The sequence below is a fragment of the Triticum urartu genome, chromosome 3 (assembly GCF_003073215.2).
Source record: "Triticum urartu cultivar G1812 chromosome 3, Tu2.1, whole genome shotgun sequence".
Classification (NCBI taxonomy): domain Eukaryota; kingdom Viridiplantae; phylum Streptophyta; class Magnoliopsida; order Poales; family Poaceae; genus Triticum; species Triticum urartu.
Window position 1 is genome coordinate 443,407,870 of NC_053024.1, and position 22,872 is coordinate 443,430,741.

Genomic DNA, 22,872 nt, shown 5'->3' on the forward strand with positions numbered 1-22,872 from the left:
CCATAAAAAGATCTCCGTAAAGTTTCAGCTTGTTTGGAGTTGTGCAGAATAGGTGGCCTGACGTAGCTTTTCCTGGTCCAGATTTCCAGCTGCCGGAATTCTCCCTCTTTGTGTGTACCTTGCATATTATGAGAGAAAAGACATTAGAATTACTCCAAAAAGCATTATTATGCATAAAAACATCATAAATAACAGTAGGAAAACATGATGCAAAATTGACGTATCAAGGCCGAGCTCCCCAAAAGCCACGACCTGGTCCCGTCTTCCAGTCGAGAAAAGCAAACCAAGAAATTACAGGTCCACCCTGAAGACCCCAACAAAACTGTAACCATTAGCGGAGATCTCTCAGAGGGCTAGGAGGCAGAGCTCCTTGCCTTCCTCAGAGCCAACTGGGATATATTCACATGGAAGCCCGCCGACATGCATGTCGGGAGTGCCGGCAGAGAAAGCCTAACATTGCCTAAACATTCGGAAGGACGGGAGGCCGGTAAAGCAGGCCCTACGGTGCTTCGCTACAGAAAAAGAATGCCGATATGAGAAGAGATAACACGCCTACTCGCGGCCAAGTTCATAAGGGAGGTCGCGCACCCGGAGTGGCTGGCAAACCCCATGATGGTGCCAAAGAAGAACAATACATGGCGCATGTGCGTGGACTACACCGACCTCAACAAGGCATGCCCCAAGGACCCATTCCCGCCGCCAAGGGTCGTTCAGATAATCGACTCCATTGTAGGGTGTGAACGCCTATGCTTCCTGGATGCATATTCAGGATACCACCAGATACAGATGAAAGAACCTAACCATGAGACGACCTCCTTCATTACGCCGTATGGGCCCTTCTGCTATGTCACAATGCCATACGGCCTCAAAAAACGCGGGGCTACATACCAACAGACGATGCAGAAGTGTTTCAATAAACAGTTCGGAGTAAATGTGGAGGTCTACATAGATGACATCATGGTAAAATCCAAACAAGGATCAAGCCTCCTCGCCGACCTCCAACAGACCTTCGACAACCTCCGTAATTTTACTATGAAGCTAAACCCCTACAAATGCGTCTTCGGGGTCCCCGTAGGTCAGCCCTTGGAGTTTGTTATATCCCAACGAGGATAGAGGCAAACCTAGAGAAGATAAAAGCCATAGTGGACCTTGAGACCCCTGAGATGGTACATGACATACAGAAGCTCACAGGCTGCATGGTGACCTTGAGCAGGTTCATCTCAAGGCTGGAGAAGCCAGACAAGCATTCGCCGACCTCAAGACGCTGTTACAATCAAACCCGCTCCTGGTGTCCCCAGCCCAATCGGAACCCATGTTGCTCTACATTGCAGCAACAACCCAAGTAGTCAGTGTGGTCATCTATGTCGAATGAGAGGATGCCTGAAAGATACACCACACGCAACACCCGGTGTACTACGTCAGCGAGGTACTTACGCCTTGCAAGACAAGGCTGCAAGAAAGTTGCGACATTACTTCCAAGCCAACCCAATAACGGTGGTCAGCCAGGCGCGCTATCTGACATCATCAACAACAAAGATGCCACAGGCCGCGTGGCAAAATGGGCAATCGAACTCTTACCGTTTGAGCTCTCTTACAAGCCGCGTACGGCAGTGCAATCTCAGGCCATTGCTGACTTCCTCATAGAATGAACAGAGGCCCAATAGGTCCCCAAAAACATCGACCTCGAGTACTGGACAATGTACTTTGACGAGTCGATGACACTACAAGTATCGGGGGCTAGAGTAGTCCTCGTCTCCCCATAGGCAACAAAATGAACTACATCCTCGAACTACATTTTCGGGACTCCAGCAACGTAGCAGAATATGAAGCCCTCCTGCACGGGCTCCAGAACGCGGTCTCCATGGGCATCTGATGTCTCATCTGTCGCGACGACTCCGACCTCGTGGTCCAACAGGTCATGAAAACATTTGACACCAGGGACCCCAAGATGGTAGCATACCACGCCGCCGTCCGAGCACTCGAAGGAAAATTTGACGAACTCGAATTAGATCACGTCGAATGAAGCGACAACATCATAGTAGAGAACCTCGCACGGGTCAGATTGTCCAGAGAACCCGTGGCAAACAAGACCTTCCTGGACATACTACACCTCGAAATCTAACATATTATATATGAAAATTCCTTAGAAAAATGTGTAGATTTCAAATATGTCATTGTCTTGCATGCCAATCATTTCAAAGAATCTTATTTTCTTCTTTTTGTTTAATTTTTCTTTTATCAGGCATATTCAAATACTTTTCAAAATATTGACATTTTTCAAATCCTAACTCAAAGTCTAGGATGTTATATATGAAATTCCTTAGAAAAATGTGTAGATTTCAAATATGCTATTATCCTTGCATGTCAATCATCTCTAAAATTAGGTTTAGGATGCAACCTTAATTAATACCTTTTTTATATGTGGTATTTTGGAAATGTCTATTATATATATGTTCCTACACCATTTAAATCGAGTACATATGATAGTTTGATGCTTTCACAAAAGGGAAAACTTTGTTTTTGCCAATTTTACTTATGCCACTCTAGAATTTGACATATCACTTTTGCCACTCTTGGCTTTTGACAACACATCATAAATGCCATTTCGTGGCAAAAACGATAATTTTTTATTTCACTTTTGCCACTCTTAGCTTTTGACAATGTATCACAATTGCCACTCTGAAAATGTTGCTTTTGCCACGGAATGGCAAAAGTGATATATTGTCAAAACTAAGAGTGGCAAAAGTGAAATGTCAAATTCTAGAGTGGCATAAGTAAAGTGGGAAAAAACTAGAGTGGCAAAAACAAAGTTTTCCCTTCACAAAAACTATTATTGGCACCGTAGGGGATGTTGATTCCTACTAAAATTACAACAAGTGTATAATCGTCCTCTCTATTTTGCACAGTGTACAATAACCGACCCCTGGTCAATGATGTACACTAAAGTACTGATACGAGCTTTATGTAAACCAGTGGCTTAACATTGATTTTCATAGTTTGAAATCGTTTCTACAAAGTTTTCTCCTGACAATATCGATGTTCATATGCAACCTTGAACATTTGATATGCATGTTCTTATAGTTGATTGTTTTCGATGTAGACGTCTAATATGTTTGCAACTAAACCAAATCTAACTTGGATTACATTTGCAAACACATATAGCAACAAGACAAAAATAATGATTCTTATGCATAAGTTATCATTTGAGTACTAAAATGTACTTCTCTATTTTCATACTAATCCAATATTTGCTGCTCATCACTAAGGAGGAACGGCAACAAAGACATAAAAGAGATAGCGGTAGCTAGGTAGATTTCTTTTTTGTTGTTTAACAAATTGGAAACACATGAGTACACTTCAAAAATCAACTCACCTCATTTTGTTTGTCGTGCAACATCGTGAAAGATTTCAAGGGATTTGTCTCGGTGCAACACACGAACATGTTTGCTTCTCCCTCCTTCCATCTATATAGGGCCTAATGTGTTTTTCAAGGTTAACTTTGACCAAATATTAGAGAAATAATATATGACATGCAACTTACACAAAGCACACCGTTAAATTCGTGTGTGAAAGGAGCTTTCAAGGATATAATTTTCACATTGTGCATGTCATGTACTATTAATCTTGTCAATAGTCAAAGGAGGTCTTAAAAAATGTATTAGGCCCTATCTCTACTCCTAATGGACGACTTGGTTGAATAGTCCCTCCCACTTTCAACCGGTTTTTCTTCGTCCCACCTCCCACCACCCCCTCCCACCGGTTTTTCTCTTTCTCGTCTGGCCGACAATACCCAACGTATTTATGGTAATCAATCACAATTAATCCACGTATGGTAAGGCTATAAACTTAGAAATCTCAAATATGATAATCTCTACTCCTAATGGACGACTTGGTTGAATAGTCCCCCCCACTTTCAACCGGTTTATTTTCAACCGGTTTTTTTTCAACCGGTTTTTCTTCGTCCCACCTCCCACCACCCCCCTCCCACCGGTTTTTCTCTTTCTCGTCTGGCCGACAATACCCAACGTATTTATGGTAATCAATCACAATTAATCCACGTATGGTAAGGCTATAAACTTAGAAATCTCAAATATGATAATTATAGTAATAAATCAATCCATGTATGGTAAGGCTATAACTAAGGAAATTTCGAATATGGTAATTATCACCAGAATCAAAGCTTTCCAAAAAAGTTCTTCTTGCCATACCCTAATCGTGACCTCCTCATCCTGAGGCATTATTTCCATCTATTTCTCAGCTGAATCAGAACTTTCCAAAACTTTGTCTGACTAAATCACAATTTTCCTTCCTTCCCTATCATCTCAATCGAATCATGAGCTATAGGTAAGTCATCTCGTTCTCCACCTCGCACGGGTTGTACTGATTTTTATCATGGTTTGGCCCCCTGCCGTACTAGCCGCTCGATTCCTCCTCCCTCGCTCAATTCCTCCACCCTATCTTCTTCTTCATGGTGAGCGACCCAGGCAACGATGCGTGCCCGTTATGCATCAGCGAGGAGGACCAGGAAACGTTGATTGCCAGCCCCGCGCTCGTCACATGAACCCGTTCACCGTCAGGTCATGCTGGTGTGTTACGGGTGTAGGTGCACCTTACCTTAGCCATGGAGGTTTGCCGGTGGACAACGGAGGCCTCGCCATGGACACCAGTATCCCTCTCCTCTTCCTGCGCCCTACCTCTCCTTCCTCAGTCTCTACCTCTCTTTCTCTTTTTCTCTGTTCTAGGAGATCTGCAGCCGACGCCGCAGGCCCTGCCCGTTCGCTGCCGGTCACCTCGCCTCGCTGTTCGATCTCACCGCTGGATATGCACGACTCCGCCGCCCTGTGCCGTCCTCGTCGGGCACCATCATGGCGGCGCGAACACTATATGCAGTGGCTACAATCGGCGGTGGATTCAACAGCGCGGTGGACACTAGCGAGTAGCGACCCAGCGGGCAGCGGCTGTGCTGGCCTCTGTCTGCCGCCGAGGTGTAACGGCTCGGGCCCAGACTCCGAGTTCGTCATGGCGCTCCGCGCGACTTCCCTTGCGCCGGCTGACTCATGCATGCATCTACAATCTAACTAGCTAATTCCTCCCTTTGACTGCTATTTTCTCTGGTTGTACTGTTCCACAGCTTAGGGATCATCTACACAATCCATCGTCTCATGCATGCACAATCTAATTAATTTGTATACTGACTGCAGTTTATGAATTGCTCCACAGATCATTTATAGAGATGATTTCAGACTTAGAAGTGTTGAGGTCATGATGCTCTAAATAGTTTTGAAGTTGTATTCACGACATCATGATGCTCTAAATGAAATGAAAATTTGATGGATTCAAGAAGAAAAAGGTCAGGTATGTTTAGTATGCACTACAGTAGAAATTTCACTCGTGGTCATCTTGGGATACTTGTACATGCTTGGTGTTACAATAATTCTACTAATTAATTCCATGAAAGTGCTGAAATTTGCTAAGTGAACAAGAAACCCACTGGGTAACATATTTGGACGCCATACAAGTGGATCTGCATTTTTTCATCAAGGTGTTGTCTCATCTTTTAATTTGCATCGTCGCTCTTGAATAATTAGTTTTCATAGAGATTTATCTTTGATCTGAACATTTTGAACTTTCTTTTTGCATAACCTTGATAAAAGGATTGACAACAAATAATCAGAGAAGACTAGCCAACGAGATGAGGAGAGGAAAGAAGTGAAAAGAGACAAAATACAGTATGATATATCAATTTAGAAGTCGTAGCAATGCACATCTTTCTAAATATATATCTTTATGTGATTGGTCACAAGTTGTAGTTGATAGTGGTAGTAGTATATATTCACTATAATTGTTTGTACGAAATCACATTAAAAAAAATCACACATAAATCACAACAATTGCGTGCAAAAACACATAATCTTATCATATTTCATAGGGTGCTATCATTTTTCATGTTTGTAGTTGTATGAGAATATTAAATGTATTATTAACATGATTATTAAATGTATGAGAATATTAACATGATTAATATTGAACTCTTAAAGTTAACATGATTAATATTGAACTTTTACCATATTTTCATATGTCACTTGATATGTATGAGAATATTAAATGTATTATTAACATGATTAATATTGAATTCTTAAAGTTAATGTGGCCCGTTGCAACGCACGGGCGTTCTTCTAGTATAGATGGAAGGAGGGAGTAGTAAAAAAAGAGGGAGTATGGTTTATTTGCAAATCACACCATGTGATCACAATAGCGCCCCTCCGAAACTCGGAAGGACAGATGAATAAACGCAATTTATTTTTGAAAAAAAAACTGTCAGCAAAACAGATGGCAACGACGGAAAAGCAAGAGAGATCACGGATCCGTGATCCGGGTCCACGAAGTAATCGCGAGCAAGACAGACAGGCAGCGGCAACCACGGAACAAATCCGATCACGTTGCCCTGCGGCTTGGCCTAGACTAGACCCCACGACTCCCATCTCGACCACTCCCGTGGACTCCCTCGCGCCCTCCCTCCTTCTGTCGTCCCCCCCTCCCCCCCGCGGGCGCGGTGGTCGCCGGAAGCAGCGCCCCACAGTCGGACGCTCGTCAGATCCGCCGCCACCTACGCCAAGATGAACGACACCGATGTCTCCAAGCAGATCCAGCAGATGGTGCGGTTCATCCGCCAGGAGGCCGAGGAGAAGGCTGGCGAGATCTCCGTCTCCGCCGAGGAGGTTAGTTCTTCCCCGTTTACTCTCCATCTCGAAGGTTCCAGAACCTTCTCGATCCGCGCCTCCTTGGTTTGGAACGCTCGATCTGTTCATCGCGCCCTGTCATCTCGAAGCATCCAGCCTTAGGGGCCGCTCGATTGTTTAAGCCTAAGGTTTCAATTTTGGGATTGTGAGATCTGTGTCCAAGTGACGAAGCGCGCTAGCTCCTAGGTAGATCCAGAAGCGTCTAAATTTTGGTTCTATCGTTTAAGCTAATCTCAGTGCACGGAATAAAGCTAGAAGCCTCCAGATCGCGGTGTTTTGGGCCGTAGCGTACGCTACTCTCCCCTCCCCTTGTCGAGTTGAATGAATTCAGGTACCTGCATGGCTGAATCGATACTGTGTGATTTTGGAGGACGGGGAGCAAACTCAAGCTTGAACTGAACCGGGAACTTAAGTTTGTGTATGCATTGTTCCATTTGCTTCTGGTGGTACTAGAAGCAAAGCTGGAGCTTAATCTTGATGGGAAAAATATGACGTGCTTAAAACATGTTGCAAAAAGTCTTCGAATCAGCTGTTCAGCACCCTTCGTTCCCTGCTACCTTGTGATCTTTAGTTCTGCTCACCCAAACCTCGGATCCACAACGCTTGTAGGCCGCACATTAACCATTGTGAATCGTAGCACCATTTTATTCACGTAAGTAACTATGAAGGGAAATAGTTATTCGAATACAGATGCTATAAATACCAGTATTGTTTGGTTGCGGGATGAGTCGGTGTATACTGGATGTTGAGCAAAACACTTGCCTAATGTTTGTTATGTATTATTATGCCCTTCTTTGTTTGTTCTAGTCTCTTCATAGCTGGGTACAGAACGCATGCTTACGTAATTGTATGTGTATGATCCCTGGGTTTTCAAGATCTATTATTGTGTTCCCGTGTAAAATCAAGCCAGATAGAATACAGCGTCACTAAGCCTAGGAGACATGATTTGTCAGCATTCTGAGTTTCCAGAGCTAGGATAATGCTTTTTCTGTGAAGCAACCGGCCATCCTTTTGTGACTAAGGTTGTTTCCTTTCCTGAAGTTATTACTCACCATGGGAAAGATATGTCTGTTTTCTGTCATATTTTCCATGATTTCCGTCCCACCTTTCATGATTATTGGCCATGCATGTTTTGGTTTTATCCTCTTTTCTTTGCCGGAAGTTGTTTACTCATCTTATAATTTGTTTCTTAGGTTTGACATGTTTGTATAATTACGTGCAGGAATTCAACATTGAGAAGCTGCAACTTGTTGAAGCTGAGAAAAAGAAGATCAGGCAAGAATATGAGCGGAAAGAGAAGCAGGTTGATGTTCGGAAGAAAATGTGAGGCTTTAGTTCTCTGAATCACCTCTTTCTCCACGATCATTCTGGAATGCTATAATGTTATCAACTGCATTGCATATTGAGAAATTTGAAAACATATTCCACACCATATTTATATCAGAATATGTTGTAGACAGAGCTGAGCGACATATATTACAACAAATTTATATCAATGATGTGAACCAACGCGGCACAGGATAACTGTAAATTGCTTCACCCTCACAGCTTTATCGGTGATAACCATCGGTTAATCTTGAAATTCTTGACACTTACTGATATATACAACGGTATTATATATGAGCTCAAACAGTTTGTAATATTTGCATAACTTGACTGCAGTAAACTTATCTGTTGACTGAAGACTTATCCTGAAAAGTGAAGACAAAGTTGTAAAACTGTGAACTGCTGCTTGCATTTGGTCTCAGGAATAAATAGGAGATATGTTGAAGTAGTATGAACTTTAAAGTAGAATATTCCATATGTTAAAAACTTAAAAGCAAGTATGAAAAGAAAGCTACTGTTGATGACAAGGTAAAATATAGAGCAGCACGGGAAGATTTAGAAATGTAATTCTAGAACAATGTAACCTTAGTATCATGTTGCATATAATTAAAGTGGAGTGCTGATTGTTGAGTATGAGATGTTCTCTTTTTGTGGTCGTAGATGAAACATTAGTTAAAGTCCACGGTTCGTCGCAAGCATCTGCACTGATATTTATGCGGTTATCCCTACATTACCTGATGAATCATTGTTCTTTTGTCAGTGAGTACTCTATGCAGCTGAATGCTTCTCGCATCAAAGTGCTTCAGGCCCAGGATGACCTGGTTAATAAAATGAAAGAGGATGCAATGAAGGAACTCCTGAATATCAGCAGCAACCACCATGAATACAGGAATCTGTTAAAAGAACTCGTTGTTCAGGTTTGTTTGAGCGTACCAAACACAAACCTTTTCCTCATCTCGAAATATTGTTGGCTAACTCATATAATAACGCTTCTTTTTTACCGGATAATATACAGGGCCTGCTTCGGTTGAAAGAGCCAGCTGTACTGCTCCGCTGCCGCAAAGAAGATCACCATAATGTGGAATCTGTACTGCATTCAGCAAAGAATGAGTATGCATCAAAAGCAGATGTCCATGAGCCAGAGATACTCGTTGACCACAGTGTCTACCTGCCACCTTCTCCGAGCCATGGTGATGAGCACGGCCAGATTTGGTAATGCATTGGAAATTATTTCTTGGGGTGTTACTTTATTGGTTCCTTACCGTAGATTTATTGGTTCCTTAGAGTATCTAATTGTGTGCTTCTAGATTTGTCTTTATCTGTATTCACATAAAATAGACATTTGAAATCCGTAGTCATTTAATAGTTTCATGCTAGTTATTGACCTCAGTCCTTGTCATTATTGTGCTGTTTATGCAGCCATGGAGGTGTTGTGCTGGCTTCTCGAGATGGAAAGATTGTGTTTGAGAATACAGTTGATGCAAGGCTTGAAGTTGTTTTCCGCAAGAAATTGCCAGAGGTGCGTTCATTCAGCTCATCTTCCAATATATTTTGTTTTGCCACTGCGTCATTGTGCACAATTCTAAAGAAAACGATTCTAATGTGATTCCTTTCTAACGTTCTGCATCTCTTGCTAGATCTCATTTAGTGCTAGCATGAACCTCATAGAAGCAGTATTACAAATGGTTTTGCATTTCATTATGATTAGTTGATTGCTGAATATGCCATTTCAGCGTGCTTGTCACATTTTTCAAATCAACAATGTTCGTAAATACCGAAGTGTTCAAGTATGACATCATCATTTAGTTTGTTGTAGGAAATGTCCATTATACTCCCCGACTAGTCACAGTTTTATTTGATAAGCAACCCCTGATGAGAAGAAATTACATGCTATACCCCTGCTTTGCTAAACCAGTTCCCTTCAGGGTTATCTGGAAAAACATAATACTTTGGAGGAATACTCTGCCCTTTTTGCTTTGCTGTAACAGACAGTGATGATTCTTTTGTAACGGTGTATATCCCCCCACCCAACCCACCCAACCCCTGTAGAGGACATGCAACATCATACCCTATTTTATGGAGAAAACAGTTGATCATTGGCATTAAAATTATCTTAATATCTCAGTCTATTTTACATACAAAAAGTTGATCCTCAACATGAAAAATGTTTTAATATCCGTGTTTCCTTGTAGATCCGGAAGCTTCTTGTTGCGGCATAATGCACACTTGTATTTTGGTGATGGTACAGCTGTTTCTATGTAAAATGGCTGCTGGTTTGACCCCCAGCAGGTGCAACGAACTCCGCCCGGTTTTGCGAACATTGATTGTTTAAAGTATCCCATCCTCTTATGTAAACACTACTTATTTGTTCATTATTGTCGCCGAGCACAAACTATTTGGACGAACTTTGCTCTGAGGAATAATAAATAAAGCACCGTCGGACTGTGTTTATGAACTACTTGCTCCAAAAACCCGTCCTCAGCTTGGATTGCAGGATGCAACTTGCCTGCATGAAGCGGGAATCGCTTGGATTGCTGGTTGCAACTCGCCTGCATGAAGCAGGAATCACCATACCGTTCTTATCAGACTTTTTGAGAACATGTGTTTAAGTGTTGATGCGTCTGTTTTGTTTCACCACTGGCCCACCTCAATTGCTGCACAGTTGGAACCTAATTTCTTGCGAGAATGGTGCTTTAGTCATCGTCATGTTTTTAGGGGTTACGTTGTCCTCTCTGCTAAGCTAACTGAGCCAATCTAAAAAGGCCCAGTCAGACTTTGCTTGTAGCGGGAACGTCTACAAAATAGCTCAATATTAAGCTTCGATTCACGACACTTCTGTACACAGCAAAGCCGTGTCCCACGCGAGGCCAACAAGGGGTAGCAGGAAAAATTCTCCTAAAAAACAGGGGGTACAAGAGTACAAAATATAGTTTATTTTTGGAGAGCGGCTAAATGCCTCCCGAGTTCAACTACTAGCTAGCAGTAAAATAAATAAAAAACTAGAAAAAAATAGTAATAACTGATTTTTTTTGGCATGGAAGATGTTTGAGTGCGTGAGGTCCGTGCCAATTTTCAGCTCGTTTGGAACATCCGAGTAGCTCTCAGCAAAAAAATTGGAGTGCGGATAAGTTTACTATTTGTGCACTATTCTGACTCATTATTTTTGGGGGCTGATAGGCGCCAGGGCACGCCCAGATTTGGGCGGGTCGCACCGCAGCCACATGATGCATGTGTTCCAGGCCGCATGATTCAGCGCCCCCCTCCTCGCGCGTCGCCCCCTCCTTCCTCCTCGCTTCTTCCTTCTCCCGCACCGTTCAATTGAAAAAAGGGAGCAACCACCGCGCACTGGAAGGGGGGGGGGAGGCTGCAACGAGTGCCAGCGACCCTCGTCGTACCCCCCTAGCCGGAGATCGAAGCACCGTCGCAAACCCAGCCATGGCTGCTAGGGCACGCCATGCCATGCTCTCCTCGATCTCCATGGTCCTCGTCACCATGGGATGCAGCTCTGACGCTGGCTTGTTCCAGCGCGCGGATGACAGTGGCAGTAAAAAATTGATGACTGCAACTCACCCGCCGGCCTGTTTCCAACTCGCGACCACCGTGGTTCTAGCATCTCCCCGCGTCACCGCCTCAACTCGTCGTCATCGTCTGCTCGGACCATCGTGTTCCCCTCCAAAAAAAATCAAAACACCATTGGTTTTGTCGGTGGCAGCAAAAACACATGCCGGTTCCAGCAAAAATTATCCATGATTCCAGCAAAAACACATCATCGCCGCCGGTTATAGTAAAGAACTCTCATCATTTTTTGCTGGTTCCAGCAAAAAAGAACTCGACGCCATCCGGTCCCAGCACCGGCCAATAGTGGTTGCAGCAAGCATGGACTCTGGTTCCAGCATCTCGAGACTTGGTTGCAGCAAAAAAACTTCATGTTGTAGCACCGGAGCCCCCCGTCTCCACCACCGTCAGCTGCTAGTTGCAGCAACCATGGCCATCGGCGAGGAGAGCTTGCGGTGGTTTGTGAGCAGCGTGGAGGAGAGAAAATTGTGGTTGTGAAGAGCAGTGGCTAGAGGTAGAAGAAAAGGCAAAAGGAAAGGCCATTGAAAGGATACGGATAAGAAAGGGGGTGGTTGTGCGAGGCCCACCACTAACACATGTCTTGCGCGGGGGTTGATTTCGTGCATGATGGACCCAGCGTGGCGGGAGCCGGCCGAAAGTTCGGTCGGCGCCCTGGCTCTAAACGTTTCCCATTATTTTTACTGAGAGCTATTCAGATGTCCAAACGAGATGACAATTGGCATGAACCTTACGCACTCAAATATCTTCCACTAAAAAAATTCAGATTTTTTTTAAAAAAATGAATATTTTTTTATTTTATTTTTCATCAAGATCCGATGAGCTCAGGTTCGAATCCTGTTATTTTTGTCCGTATTTATGCTGAGCCGGATCACATATACAAGCCAAAATCAATGGACATACCAAACACGGAAAAGAATTCTATAAGACCAGATCTCACGCGAGACCCATCCTGATGGATGACACGTGGCATTTACAAATCACAAAGCATCTAATCTCTTCCCCCTGATTTTAAGTGGGGGGTGAAGGATGCTTTGTGATTTATGAATGCCACGTGTCATCCATTAGGACGGATCTCACCTGCTAATCGTGAGACCTGGTCTCATATAATTTTTTTCCTACCAAACACGCCCAAGTTAGCAATTGTGCGAATCTTGCCAGGCCGTGTCACCGCAAACCTATTTAACAGCTCCCTGCACTTCTCTTCCCTTCTCCTCGGGAAAGCAGACGCAGTGACGGTGGTGGGAGGCTGGGAGCAAGAGAGGTTCCCGACGCGACGAAACGAAAGAGAGAGAAGAAAGAAAAGGGCATCATCCACCAGGGTAGCGTGGGAAGAAGTAAACAAGGGGTTGCAGCATAGGAAAAGACCACTCCACCACACACGGCCCCCTTGTGAAACCCCAACTCATGCTCCGCCGGGCCGTGTTGCTGTGTCCTGTGCTGTTGCGCCTCTTGCGCCGCCCCGAGATTCTCCTTCCGCGCTGCCGTTTGGGATCGGCGCTGCAACGGCCGCGCGCCGGCACGTGTTACAAAACAACCGTGCACCAGCCGATTCTCGGCACCTGCCGCGTCCACTCTCCCTCGCGATTTAGGGTTTTTATTCCAGCTCCATGCACAGGCCGGCGATGCTGGGCTGTGATGACTTGTGATTTTTTGGGAAATTATCAGGCGCGCAGGTGCGGGTGCGGACCAGCAGCGGCGGCTATACGATTGCTTCACGATCCGTAAAGTCGCTGGATCCTATACTAGGGTATAGTAAATTTTAAGTTCTATTTTTGAAACTTACAATTTTTTGTCATGGGTTCTAAAACTTAGGATTTTACCAGTCCCCAGTATCAAGTTTCAAAAGTTAATTTTTTTTCTCGGTTGCAGGATTTGAAACTCGGCCGGTCGCTCATACCAAGTTTTAGAAGTTCAAACTTGATGAAATTTTTCACCCGCAAAAAAAAACCTGATGAAATTTTAAAAACTTGTCAAAACATATTGAAAATGGATCTCATTTCATCAGAAATAAGAATACGCAAACAAAATATAATTTAGACCTTTGGTTTAAATTATATGAAAGATTAAAAGTTGAAAGCCAAAAAATGGGGTTGCATGCCCCCGCACCCGTGTGCTACAAATTCATTTTCATTTTTTCTTCATAAATAACCGTTTTACACGTCACATAGTGTAATTTCAACAAGCTTTTACATGGCCGTAAATTATCATCTTTTTGTAGGGGTTAGCCCCATAAATTACTAGCAACTCATTATGTTTTTTTTAAAAGACCCAAAAGGGTAGATCCAATTAATCTCGGTCATCTAATCATGTCAATCCAACGATCTAGACCGCTTCAATGTCGAGCGTTTAACACGTTTTTTTTTGTAGGGGTTAGCCCCATAAATTACTAGCGACTCATTATGTTTTTTTGAAAGACCCAAAGGGGTAGATCCAATTAATCTCGGTCATTTAATCATGTCAATCCAACGATTTAGACCGCCTCAATGTCGAGCGCTTAACACGTTTAGTGTGCAGTTAATTTTATGCCAAATATAGTGCTAATCACAAAATAAACGTAAATAATATCCTACTTAACATCTGCATGCACTTAATATATTTTCAAATTAACGTGCATTGCACGTACACATTGACTAGTTCATTAGAAATAACCATTACATCATTTATGAGAATTGGTACAATATCACTATTTGGCTCCTCGAACCATCAAGAAATGAAAGAAAATCTAGCCAATTTTGCAAGTTCATGAGCAACTTTATTTGCTTCTCTGTTACAACAATGCTCAAATCTAGAAATAGGAAAATCAAAAGCTAAATGAAACCAATCATCCAAAATTGCCGCCGCTGCTTCCGGCGATCGTCCTCCTTCCTTTATGGTGTCGATCACCTCCATATTATCCGAGTTAATAATAATGTGGTTGCATCCTGTCCTTTGCACCGGCGATAGGACGAATTTTAAGGCCAAAGCTTCAGCCATCAGTACATCCGCGCATCAGTCAATCTTACCATTTTCCCAGCGATGAACCTACCTACATCCGCATACCAGTGAATCTTACCATTTCCCCATCAACTAATTATGTTAGTTTTACATAAAGCACTCGGCTCTTTTCCAAGAGCATCTACAACCAAAAGTACCAAAATACGGTCCCTAACTCGAACGCGTTCGGGCGTGTCCGCCTACAGTGACCGGACATCACATAAAAATCGCACGCCGTAACCATGTATCTCAAACTTGAAACCTCACATCCATACTAGCAATGTAGATAAAGAACCTACATACTACGTACATATCTAAACTACTTATCGTCGAAGATGCCCACTATCTCCGTGCTCGGCTCCGGGTAGATGGGCGCGTGTGGTAGCTTCGCTGCATGCGGCAGCTCCGGCCTGTCGCTGTCCGAACTAGAGGTGAAGAACTCATGGATCTCCGCCCTCTGCTGGATGAAGCGGCGGTTGGACTCTACATATGGCTTATCTTGGAGGGATTCAAGGATGGCGGTCTGCCCCGCCATCTGAGCGACCCTGAACTCTGCCATGGCATCCTCCATGCCAAAGCCTGCAGCCGGCTCCTCCATCTCTGGCTCCGCCGCTTCGTCCGCTTCAGGATCCTCCTCCTCCATGGGCTGGGGGTCCTACTCTGCGTCCGGCTGCCGCTGCGGCTCCTCCACCTCCTCGTAGCCGGAGGCAGAGCGGGAGCGACACGAGCAACACGCCTGGCCCAGATCTCCTCCTCGATCTACAACCGACGTTCCGGCATGAACATTGCGTAGTCAGTGATCCTCTGCCCGGCCATGGTCACAGGGCGGTGGGAGGGAGAGGGAAGATGGCAACACAGTAGAAGGCAAAGTAAAGGAATGGGACGGGCTAAGGTTCCGCCGCCAGCATCTGGCTTAAATAGATGGACTTGCTCCCTCAGGCGGCACACTGGAGCGGCGCCACACGACGACATGAATGCATCCGCACTGAGAACCGACTGAGGCGCCCGTCAGCCCGCCGATCTTTGCGTGTGACGGCGTGGGCCCTTACGGTCAGTCCGACATGGCGGGCGTGCCCGGGCATGTCCGGGCCTCCCCGTATCTCCAACGCCGACCCCTAAACCGGAAACAGCATACGTCCACAGACATTGATACAGAGTCGGTCATTCAAAGCTATCCACATATGTCCAGTTACATTTTGGATTTAAACAAAAATAAATTAAGCAAATTTGATGCATATTTAAACAAATCAGATGAAATTCATTCATACTTGAATAATTTTTACATAAAACCGGATGCTTTTCATTTAAAACGAAGCGAACTCGTTGCATTTCGACATACTTAGACTTAACCATACTCTAAAGCTAATCTAAATGACCGTTGGCGCCCATTCCCCATTTCCAGCAGGCCATGTGAAAGTGCGTTATATCGACTAGAGGGGGGGTGAATAGGCGATTTTTATGAAAGTCTTCAAAACGTGGAAGTTTCGAAGACAAACGATAGAAATAAACCTATTATTATGCAGCGGAAGGTAGACTACACTAGGATAGCCATAGTCAAGTATTCAATGAAGTGAAAGCACAATGCCTAATAGCAGCTAGGTAGTAAGGATCAGATAGGAAGATATTATGAAGCCAATCAGATCAAGCAGTCACTCAGTGAAGATAAAAGATAATACAATCATACAACGACTTGACAAGGACCAACAGTGAGTAAAGGGAAGGGAAGGATGAAACCAGTGACTTGTTGAAGACAATGATTTGTTGGACCAGTTCCAGTTGTTGTGACAACTGTACGTCTGGTTAGGGCGGCTAGGTATTTAAACCTGAGGACACACAGTCTCGGACACCCAGTCCTGAACACGCAGCTCAGGACACCCAGTCCTCACCGTATTCCCCTTGAGTTAAGGTCACACAGACCTCGCCCAATCACTCTGGTAAATCTTCAAGGTAGACTCCCAAACCTTCACAGACTTCGTTCACCGGCGATCCACAATGGCTCTTGGATGCTCAGAACGCGACGCCTAACCGGCTGGAGGATTCACAGTCCTCAAGTGTAATAAGTCTTCAGATCACACAGACAGGAAGACTTAAGTGATGCCTAACACTCTTTGGCTCTGGGTGGTTAGGGCTTTATCCTCGCAAGGAATTCTCTCTCAAAGGCTTCGAGGTGGGTTGCTCTCAAACGACAAAAGCCGTACTCTAACTCTGAGCAGCCAACCATTTATGGTTGTAGGGGGTGGGCTATTTATAGCCACTAGGCAACCCGACCTGATTTGTCCGAAATGACCCTGGGTCACTAAGGAACTGACACGTGTTCCAACGGTCAGATTTCAAACACACACGGCAACTTTACTTGGGCTACAAGCAAAGCTGACTTGTCTGACTCTGGACAAGATTCGCTCTCATAGTCTTCACTCGAAGACATAGGTTTTGGTTAAGCATCACTTCAGTCATTCTGACTGGTTCTCTTGGACCCCACTTAACAGTACGGTGGTTCCTATGACTCAATAAAGAAGAAAAAGAACTACGAAAGATCTAGGTCTTCGAGCTCCATATGCTTCATGCGACGTCTTCTCGTGTCATAGTCTTCAATATGAATATCTTCACATACCACCTTTGACATCAATGTCTTCATACATTTTTAGGGGTCATCTCTGGTAGGAAAACCGAATCAATGAGGGACTTCTACCTGTGTTATCCTGCAATTCTCACAAACACATTAGTCCCTCAACTAGATTTGTCGTCAATACTCCAAAACCAACTAGGGGTGGCACTAGATGCACTTACAATCTCCCCCTTTTTGGTGATTGATGACAAACTAGTTGAAGTTTTCAACGGGGAATATAATATGTGAAATTGTAAAAGGATAAGGAATTGTCTTCATAAGCTGTAAGGGCTCCCCCTGAAGATGTGCATATAAGTAATTTGCTTTTGGAATGCAAATGCACATGGCAGGTTGTGCTTGTGGAGATCCTCTTCAACTTATGATGACAATCCACTATGCATGTGAAGGTATGTGAAGATAATGACATGCATAATGGAAAATGGACGTCTGCAAAATGATCTAAATGCGGAATTTATCGTCGCACATGCGGAATTTATCATCGCATCACAAGGTAGCAAATAAGTAGCAGACGACCAACGAGATTTTAAGTGTTACAACTCAAAGAACCAAATGTATCAAAACGAGAGTTGTAAATACTAGGCAAAATATAAAGCAACCGTCCATATGGACCCGCTTGAAGACTATCAAACTCATATGCTTCTCCCCCTTTTGTTAGTAAGGACCAAAAAGGGTTGAAGACATAGAGCATCTACTCGTTCCCATGAAGAGTAGGTGAAGCAGCAGGGTCGTCGGTGGTGTTCGGCGGTGCAGAATAACTTGGAGCAGTGTCGAAGCATGCTGAAGGAGGGGGCGGTGAAGTAGCATCGTCTTCGTCCTCGATCACTCTGGCATTCACAGTTGCCGCAGAGGAAGAGAACTCAGAGTCTTCAAGAGATGGAGTTCGTCGCAGCACAACCCTTCGAGGAGGTGTGGAGTCAAACTTGAAGCGTTCAGAGAAGCCATCCTCTTGAAGATCATCTTCAGAGCACATAAGCGTCAGCCCCTTCCATGTGCGTCGAGAGGTTTCATGTGCAACAAAGGCATTCTTGGTGGCAAGATTGCGAATGCGGTTGACATCCACCAAGAGGCTTTGCATTTGGCGCTTCAGCCAGTCATGATGCCTATCCTGTTTCTGATGAAGAGCCACCAGAAGCTCTCAGTCATTGAGAACACGAGTGCTTCTTGGGTCGTTGGGCAATTGTGCTTTCGGTGGCTTCAGTAAGGGCAGGATGTGGTGCACGTGTAGTTCCAGCCAAAGGATAAACACGAGTGACTGCTTCAACTCCTTCAATGTTTTGAGAGAAACTTTGATGCTCCGCATTCTGAAGACTAAGAGGCTCCTTGGCAGGCTCAGGATAAATAGCTTCAACGGACATATCCACATCAGGTAGAAAGATCCGATGATTGCGAGCAGATGGCTGATATGAGATAGCTGAGTGGAGTGTAATCAGCCGCATTATCCATGGAGCGTAGAACTTCAAGCCAAAAAGATCAGAGCCTGATGTAGCAAGTTGGCGAATGAAGAAGTCCTGTGCATTGAAGCATTTGCCATGAAGAATATAGAAGACCAAAGTCTTCATTGCAGCTTCGAGCTTGGCATGTGGGGAATGTCCTTTGATGAGCCAGAGAGTTCGCCTTATGATGTGATAGATGGTCCTTGGCAGATACTCAAGGTCTTCAACAAAGAACTCCTTAGGATATGCAGCATCTTGTGGCAAGGGCTTCATCATACTGAGCATCTGACTCATGTTTGGTTCAGGCTTCTGAAAGATGCTCTCCATAGCTTCACTGTGAAGCTGACAGCCAGGTTTGTAGAGATCGCCAGGAGTGGGCAGACCAGTGAGCTCAATGATATCAATGGCTTTGGCTTCATGATGAACATTTCCTGTCATCCACTCCAGGACCCAAGTCTTCGGATCTCTGTTGTACCCACGGATGTGAAGTGTGGCATAGAATTGGAGCAGCAACTCTTCATTCCAGTGCTCTTGGTCGGTGACAAATGGCAACAATCCAACCTCTTTGAAGCAATCCAGAGTTTCTTCCAGACAGGGCAGACCAGCTATTGCTTCGGTGTCAAGGCGCTTATGTGGGAAGATGCGACCTTGATTGTACAGAATGCAGGAGTAATAGCTTCACTGCGGATAGCTCCAGAACCGATCAGAAGATATTCTTTCCCTTGAGTAGGGGTTCTTGGAGCTATTGAAGAAAGTATTGTCTGCTTTGAAGTCGTTGACATTGAAGGATCCAGGTGCTGATGCAGGACCTGGAAACCTGGGCAACCTTGGAATTGGCTTCTGTACCTGAGGCCTATGCTCAACATGATAATCAAACTGAGGACCAGCAGCAGGCGCAGGAATAGGAGCAGTAGCATTTGCTTCACTGACTTCTGGTTCTTGGGTTGGTGGAGGCTCCACATTTGCTTCAGCCATGACAGCGTCAGTGGCTTCATTGGTGTTGGTGGTGGCAGCCTCAAGATTTTCTACCTCCACTTGATGAGCTCGAGGGTCGGGCACAGACACGTTCTCCTCGAGAACAACTTCTTGGTGAGACGGGGGTGTTGCAACTCTTGGGGTTTCGTTTTCATCGGCTGATGCAGCCGGAATGTCTTCAGCAGCTTTAACTTCAGACTCGAAGACTGGAGGCCTTGGTCCTTTGCGAAGCCTGCGTAATGCTGGCGACGCCTGTGGAGTTGGAGTTGGCTGGACCTCAAATTCATCTTCCTCTTGCGCTTGTGGGTGATCAGCCCATGATGCATCTTGAGCAATTGGCGTCAGAGGACGACCAATGCTGATGAGTTCGCTGTGCGTAGGCACAGGCGATGATACCTGTTGGTGCTCGATCTGAGGAAGAACTGCATCATCTTCAACATGGTCATGGTGACCAATGTCTTCAGCAGCGGTGGGATCAGCTGCTGGAAAGTCTTCAGCTTCATGAGCCTCTATGGAAGCAGGCTCATGGACAGTCAGTTGGCGCTCTTGATGTTCAGCGGCAGGGCGAACCATGGAGATGGGTTCAACAATTAAGGGCTCTGTGGGAGCAGCCCGTTCCTTCTTGGTCTTCCGCTTCTTCTTGGAGGGAGCAGCATCAGAGGCTTCAGAGTGTTTCCTCTTTCTGGCTTCAGCCTCAGCAGTCCTTGTCTTCTTCAGTTCTGAAGCTGTTGACCCGGCCTTTGGCTTTGGGCCAATTATGCTAGTTGGGAAGACAATGAGATCTGCTTACTGCCTTGGTGTGGGTTCGTCCACAGTGGGCTTCTTCTTCTGCTTAGCAGCCATCCTGGGATCAATGCCCGGACGCCCAAGGGCCTTGCGCTTCTCAGCCTCGTTGTAGCCTTGCACACACTTGTCAGCCAGGCTCTTCATGCGCTCACGAGAACCCTGAGCTTCTGCACGTTTCTTGAGAAAGGCTTCTTTGAGCTCGTCCAGCATAATCTTGAAGTTCTTCACCTCTTGCACGTTGAGCTTGGCCATATGCTTCTTGAACTGAGCTTTCTCAAAGTCAATCTTCTGCTTCAGTTCAACAATGCGCTGGGCGATAGCTAACTCTGAAGCAATGGCGCCATGGAAGGCGACACTGAGGCCAATGGGAAGTTGCAGATTTTCGAAGCTGAGGTTAGGCGTGTCAAACCACTCATCAATGAAGTTGTGGATGATTGCTACGTCAAAAAGAGGCAGATCATTGAAGATTTCTGCTTCTTCTTTGCTCTTGATCAGTTGCTCAAGAGCGTCATCTGCAAGATCTTCATCACTGGACAGATCGATGGCATTGTTACGCAGAATGGTAGCAGCTGTCAGTTCTTGGCCGGTGTGTGGCAGAGGCATCTTGACTTTTTAGGGCTTGGAGATGCGTGACAAATCTTCAGACTGCACACTGTCTTCAGGAGGTGCAGTAGCCAGTGGCTTCACCCGTGAGATTTTTGGTGCAGAGGCAGGCTTTGAAGCTTTAGGCTGCTTCGTTGGCTTCGGCGCTGCAGGCGCTTCATCTGATTCAGCTTCATCTGCAGGCTCATTCACGGCTGTCCCTTGAACTATGATATGAGTGATGAGACCTTCCAAGTTGTAGAAGGGCCCAAGAAGATTGGGTTCAGCTTCGCGAGTTCCATCGGCACGGGGAGCAGAGGGACCAGGGTTGAAGTCTAATCCCAAAGACTTCTTGTTCTGCTTCTCTGAGTTCTGGGCAAACTGGAAGTTGCGCTTGAACAGATTGTCGTCACGACACCATAGCAGTGACGATGGGTCAGCATCCGCAGGCTGTGGTCCACGGACCATGCAGGGATAGAAGCCTTGTTCAATGGCTTCATCTCTGGACCTGGGCTGAAGATTTTTGTAGAGGATGTCTCCCCATGGTCGCTTGATGGCATTCTTTTCAGCATATTCCTTTGTCACAAATCTGTACTTGAACCATTGTTCTGCCCAATATCGTCGAATCCATTGGATTCGTGTCTTGCGCCGATTGTAATCCTCTTCAGGATCTGTCTTGTACAGCTCTGAGAGGTCATCGGGCAGATCTCTTGATGTTTCTCCTCGACGCTTTTTGCCACCCTTCCTTGCTGATTTTTCTGCAGCCATGAACTTTAAACTGAATGGCTTCAATACGTTCAAAGGCTTCAAAGGCTTTCGCTTGCTGGACAAACAAGAACTGGCTTTGGGAGAATTTATGTGATACTGTAAGAATTCTGCAAATGAATGCAGACTATGAGAACCAAGGGATTCTCCCACGGACATGTACCTGTGACAGCATTAAGGTGCGAGGGAAGGGGAAGATGTCATATGCATTCTCAGAAGATTTTGAAGATAAATCAGTTTAGAAGACATTGACCTCATCGTGCGAAGACATTCACTCATAGATAAGGAGTTGGTTTCAGATTTGTACGAATCCACGGATCAGTACAAGTGAGGAATCTAACTACTTTGTGAAGCATAAGTGAATATACTAGGCATATTATGAGATGCAGTATGAAGTGGATCCAACGTGTGTGAACAAAAACCACTTGTGGTAGAAAGTGACGAATCTATAGGATCAAAGGGGCCGTAAAAAGGAAGTTTTATTTACCACACGTAGAACTGCTAGACGGAGTGGAAGAGGAGGCCGAGCAGTTCGATCGTCCGTGCCCTAACTTGGCGACGGAGGACACCTACGGCGACGGCGGAGAAGACGATGTCCGCGGTCGGCGTGAAGACGGCGTCGGAGAGGTTGCGGCAGCTAAGCGCTTCGTCGCCGGCGTCGTCGAGGGCTAGCGGTGGCGCTAGGGTTCGTGCGAGAGTGGAAGAAGAGATAATGACTGTGGTGTGGCATGTATTTATAGGGACAGGGGCGGCTCAGTGTTATTACATAGGTGCCCCTGTCGATTCACATCTGTGGAACACGTGGCCATCATGCAGCATGTCAGAGGTTGTTCCACGTCCCACACACGCCTGGATTGTCAGGTGGTCGTTCCCACTTCTTCGGGTTTCAGGTGAAGGAATTAGCATTGAAAGCGGAATTAATGTTTGTCTCTGTATCTTCTGCTGACAAGGACGCGGAGAAGACATTTGACAGTTTCAAAAGAATGCATATGACTTGGAGAGATAGAGTTTGAGATAGAAAGCATAGAAAGGTTAGGGTCTGATCACATTCACTTAGTTCAAAAGATTCAACAAGAAGACATAGCTATAA

General features: G+C 45.1%; 1 protein-coding gene across 1 annotated transcript; it reads left to right on the forward strand.

The window, feature by feature from the left end:
- Window positions 1-6,518: 6,518 nt before the first annotated feature.
- On the forward strand, window positions 6,519-10,521 carry LOC125544267 (V-type proton ATPase subunit E-like). The gene is made up of 6 exons (XM_048707881.1): window positions 6,519-6,719; window positions 7,963-8,063; window positions 8,827-8,983; window positions 9,082-9,278; window positions 9,486-9,585; window positions 10,259-10,521. Exons 1-6 carry the CDS (start codon window positions 6,618-6,620, stop codon window positions 10,283-10,285), a joined length of 684 nt encoding a protein of 227 aa, XP_048563838.1. The 5' UTR covers window positions 6,519-6,617; the 3' UTR covers window positions 10,286-10,521.
- The last annotated feature ends 12,351 nt before the right edge of the window (window positions 10,522-22,872 follow it).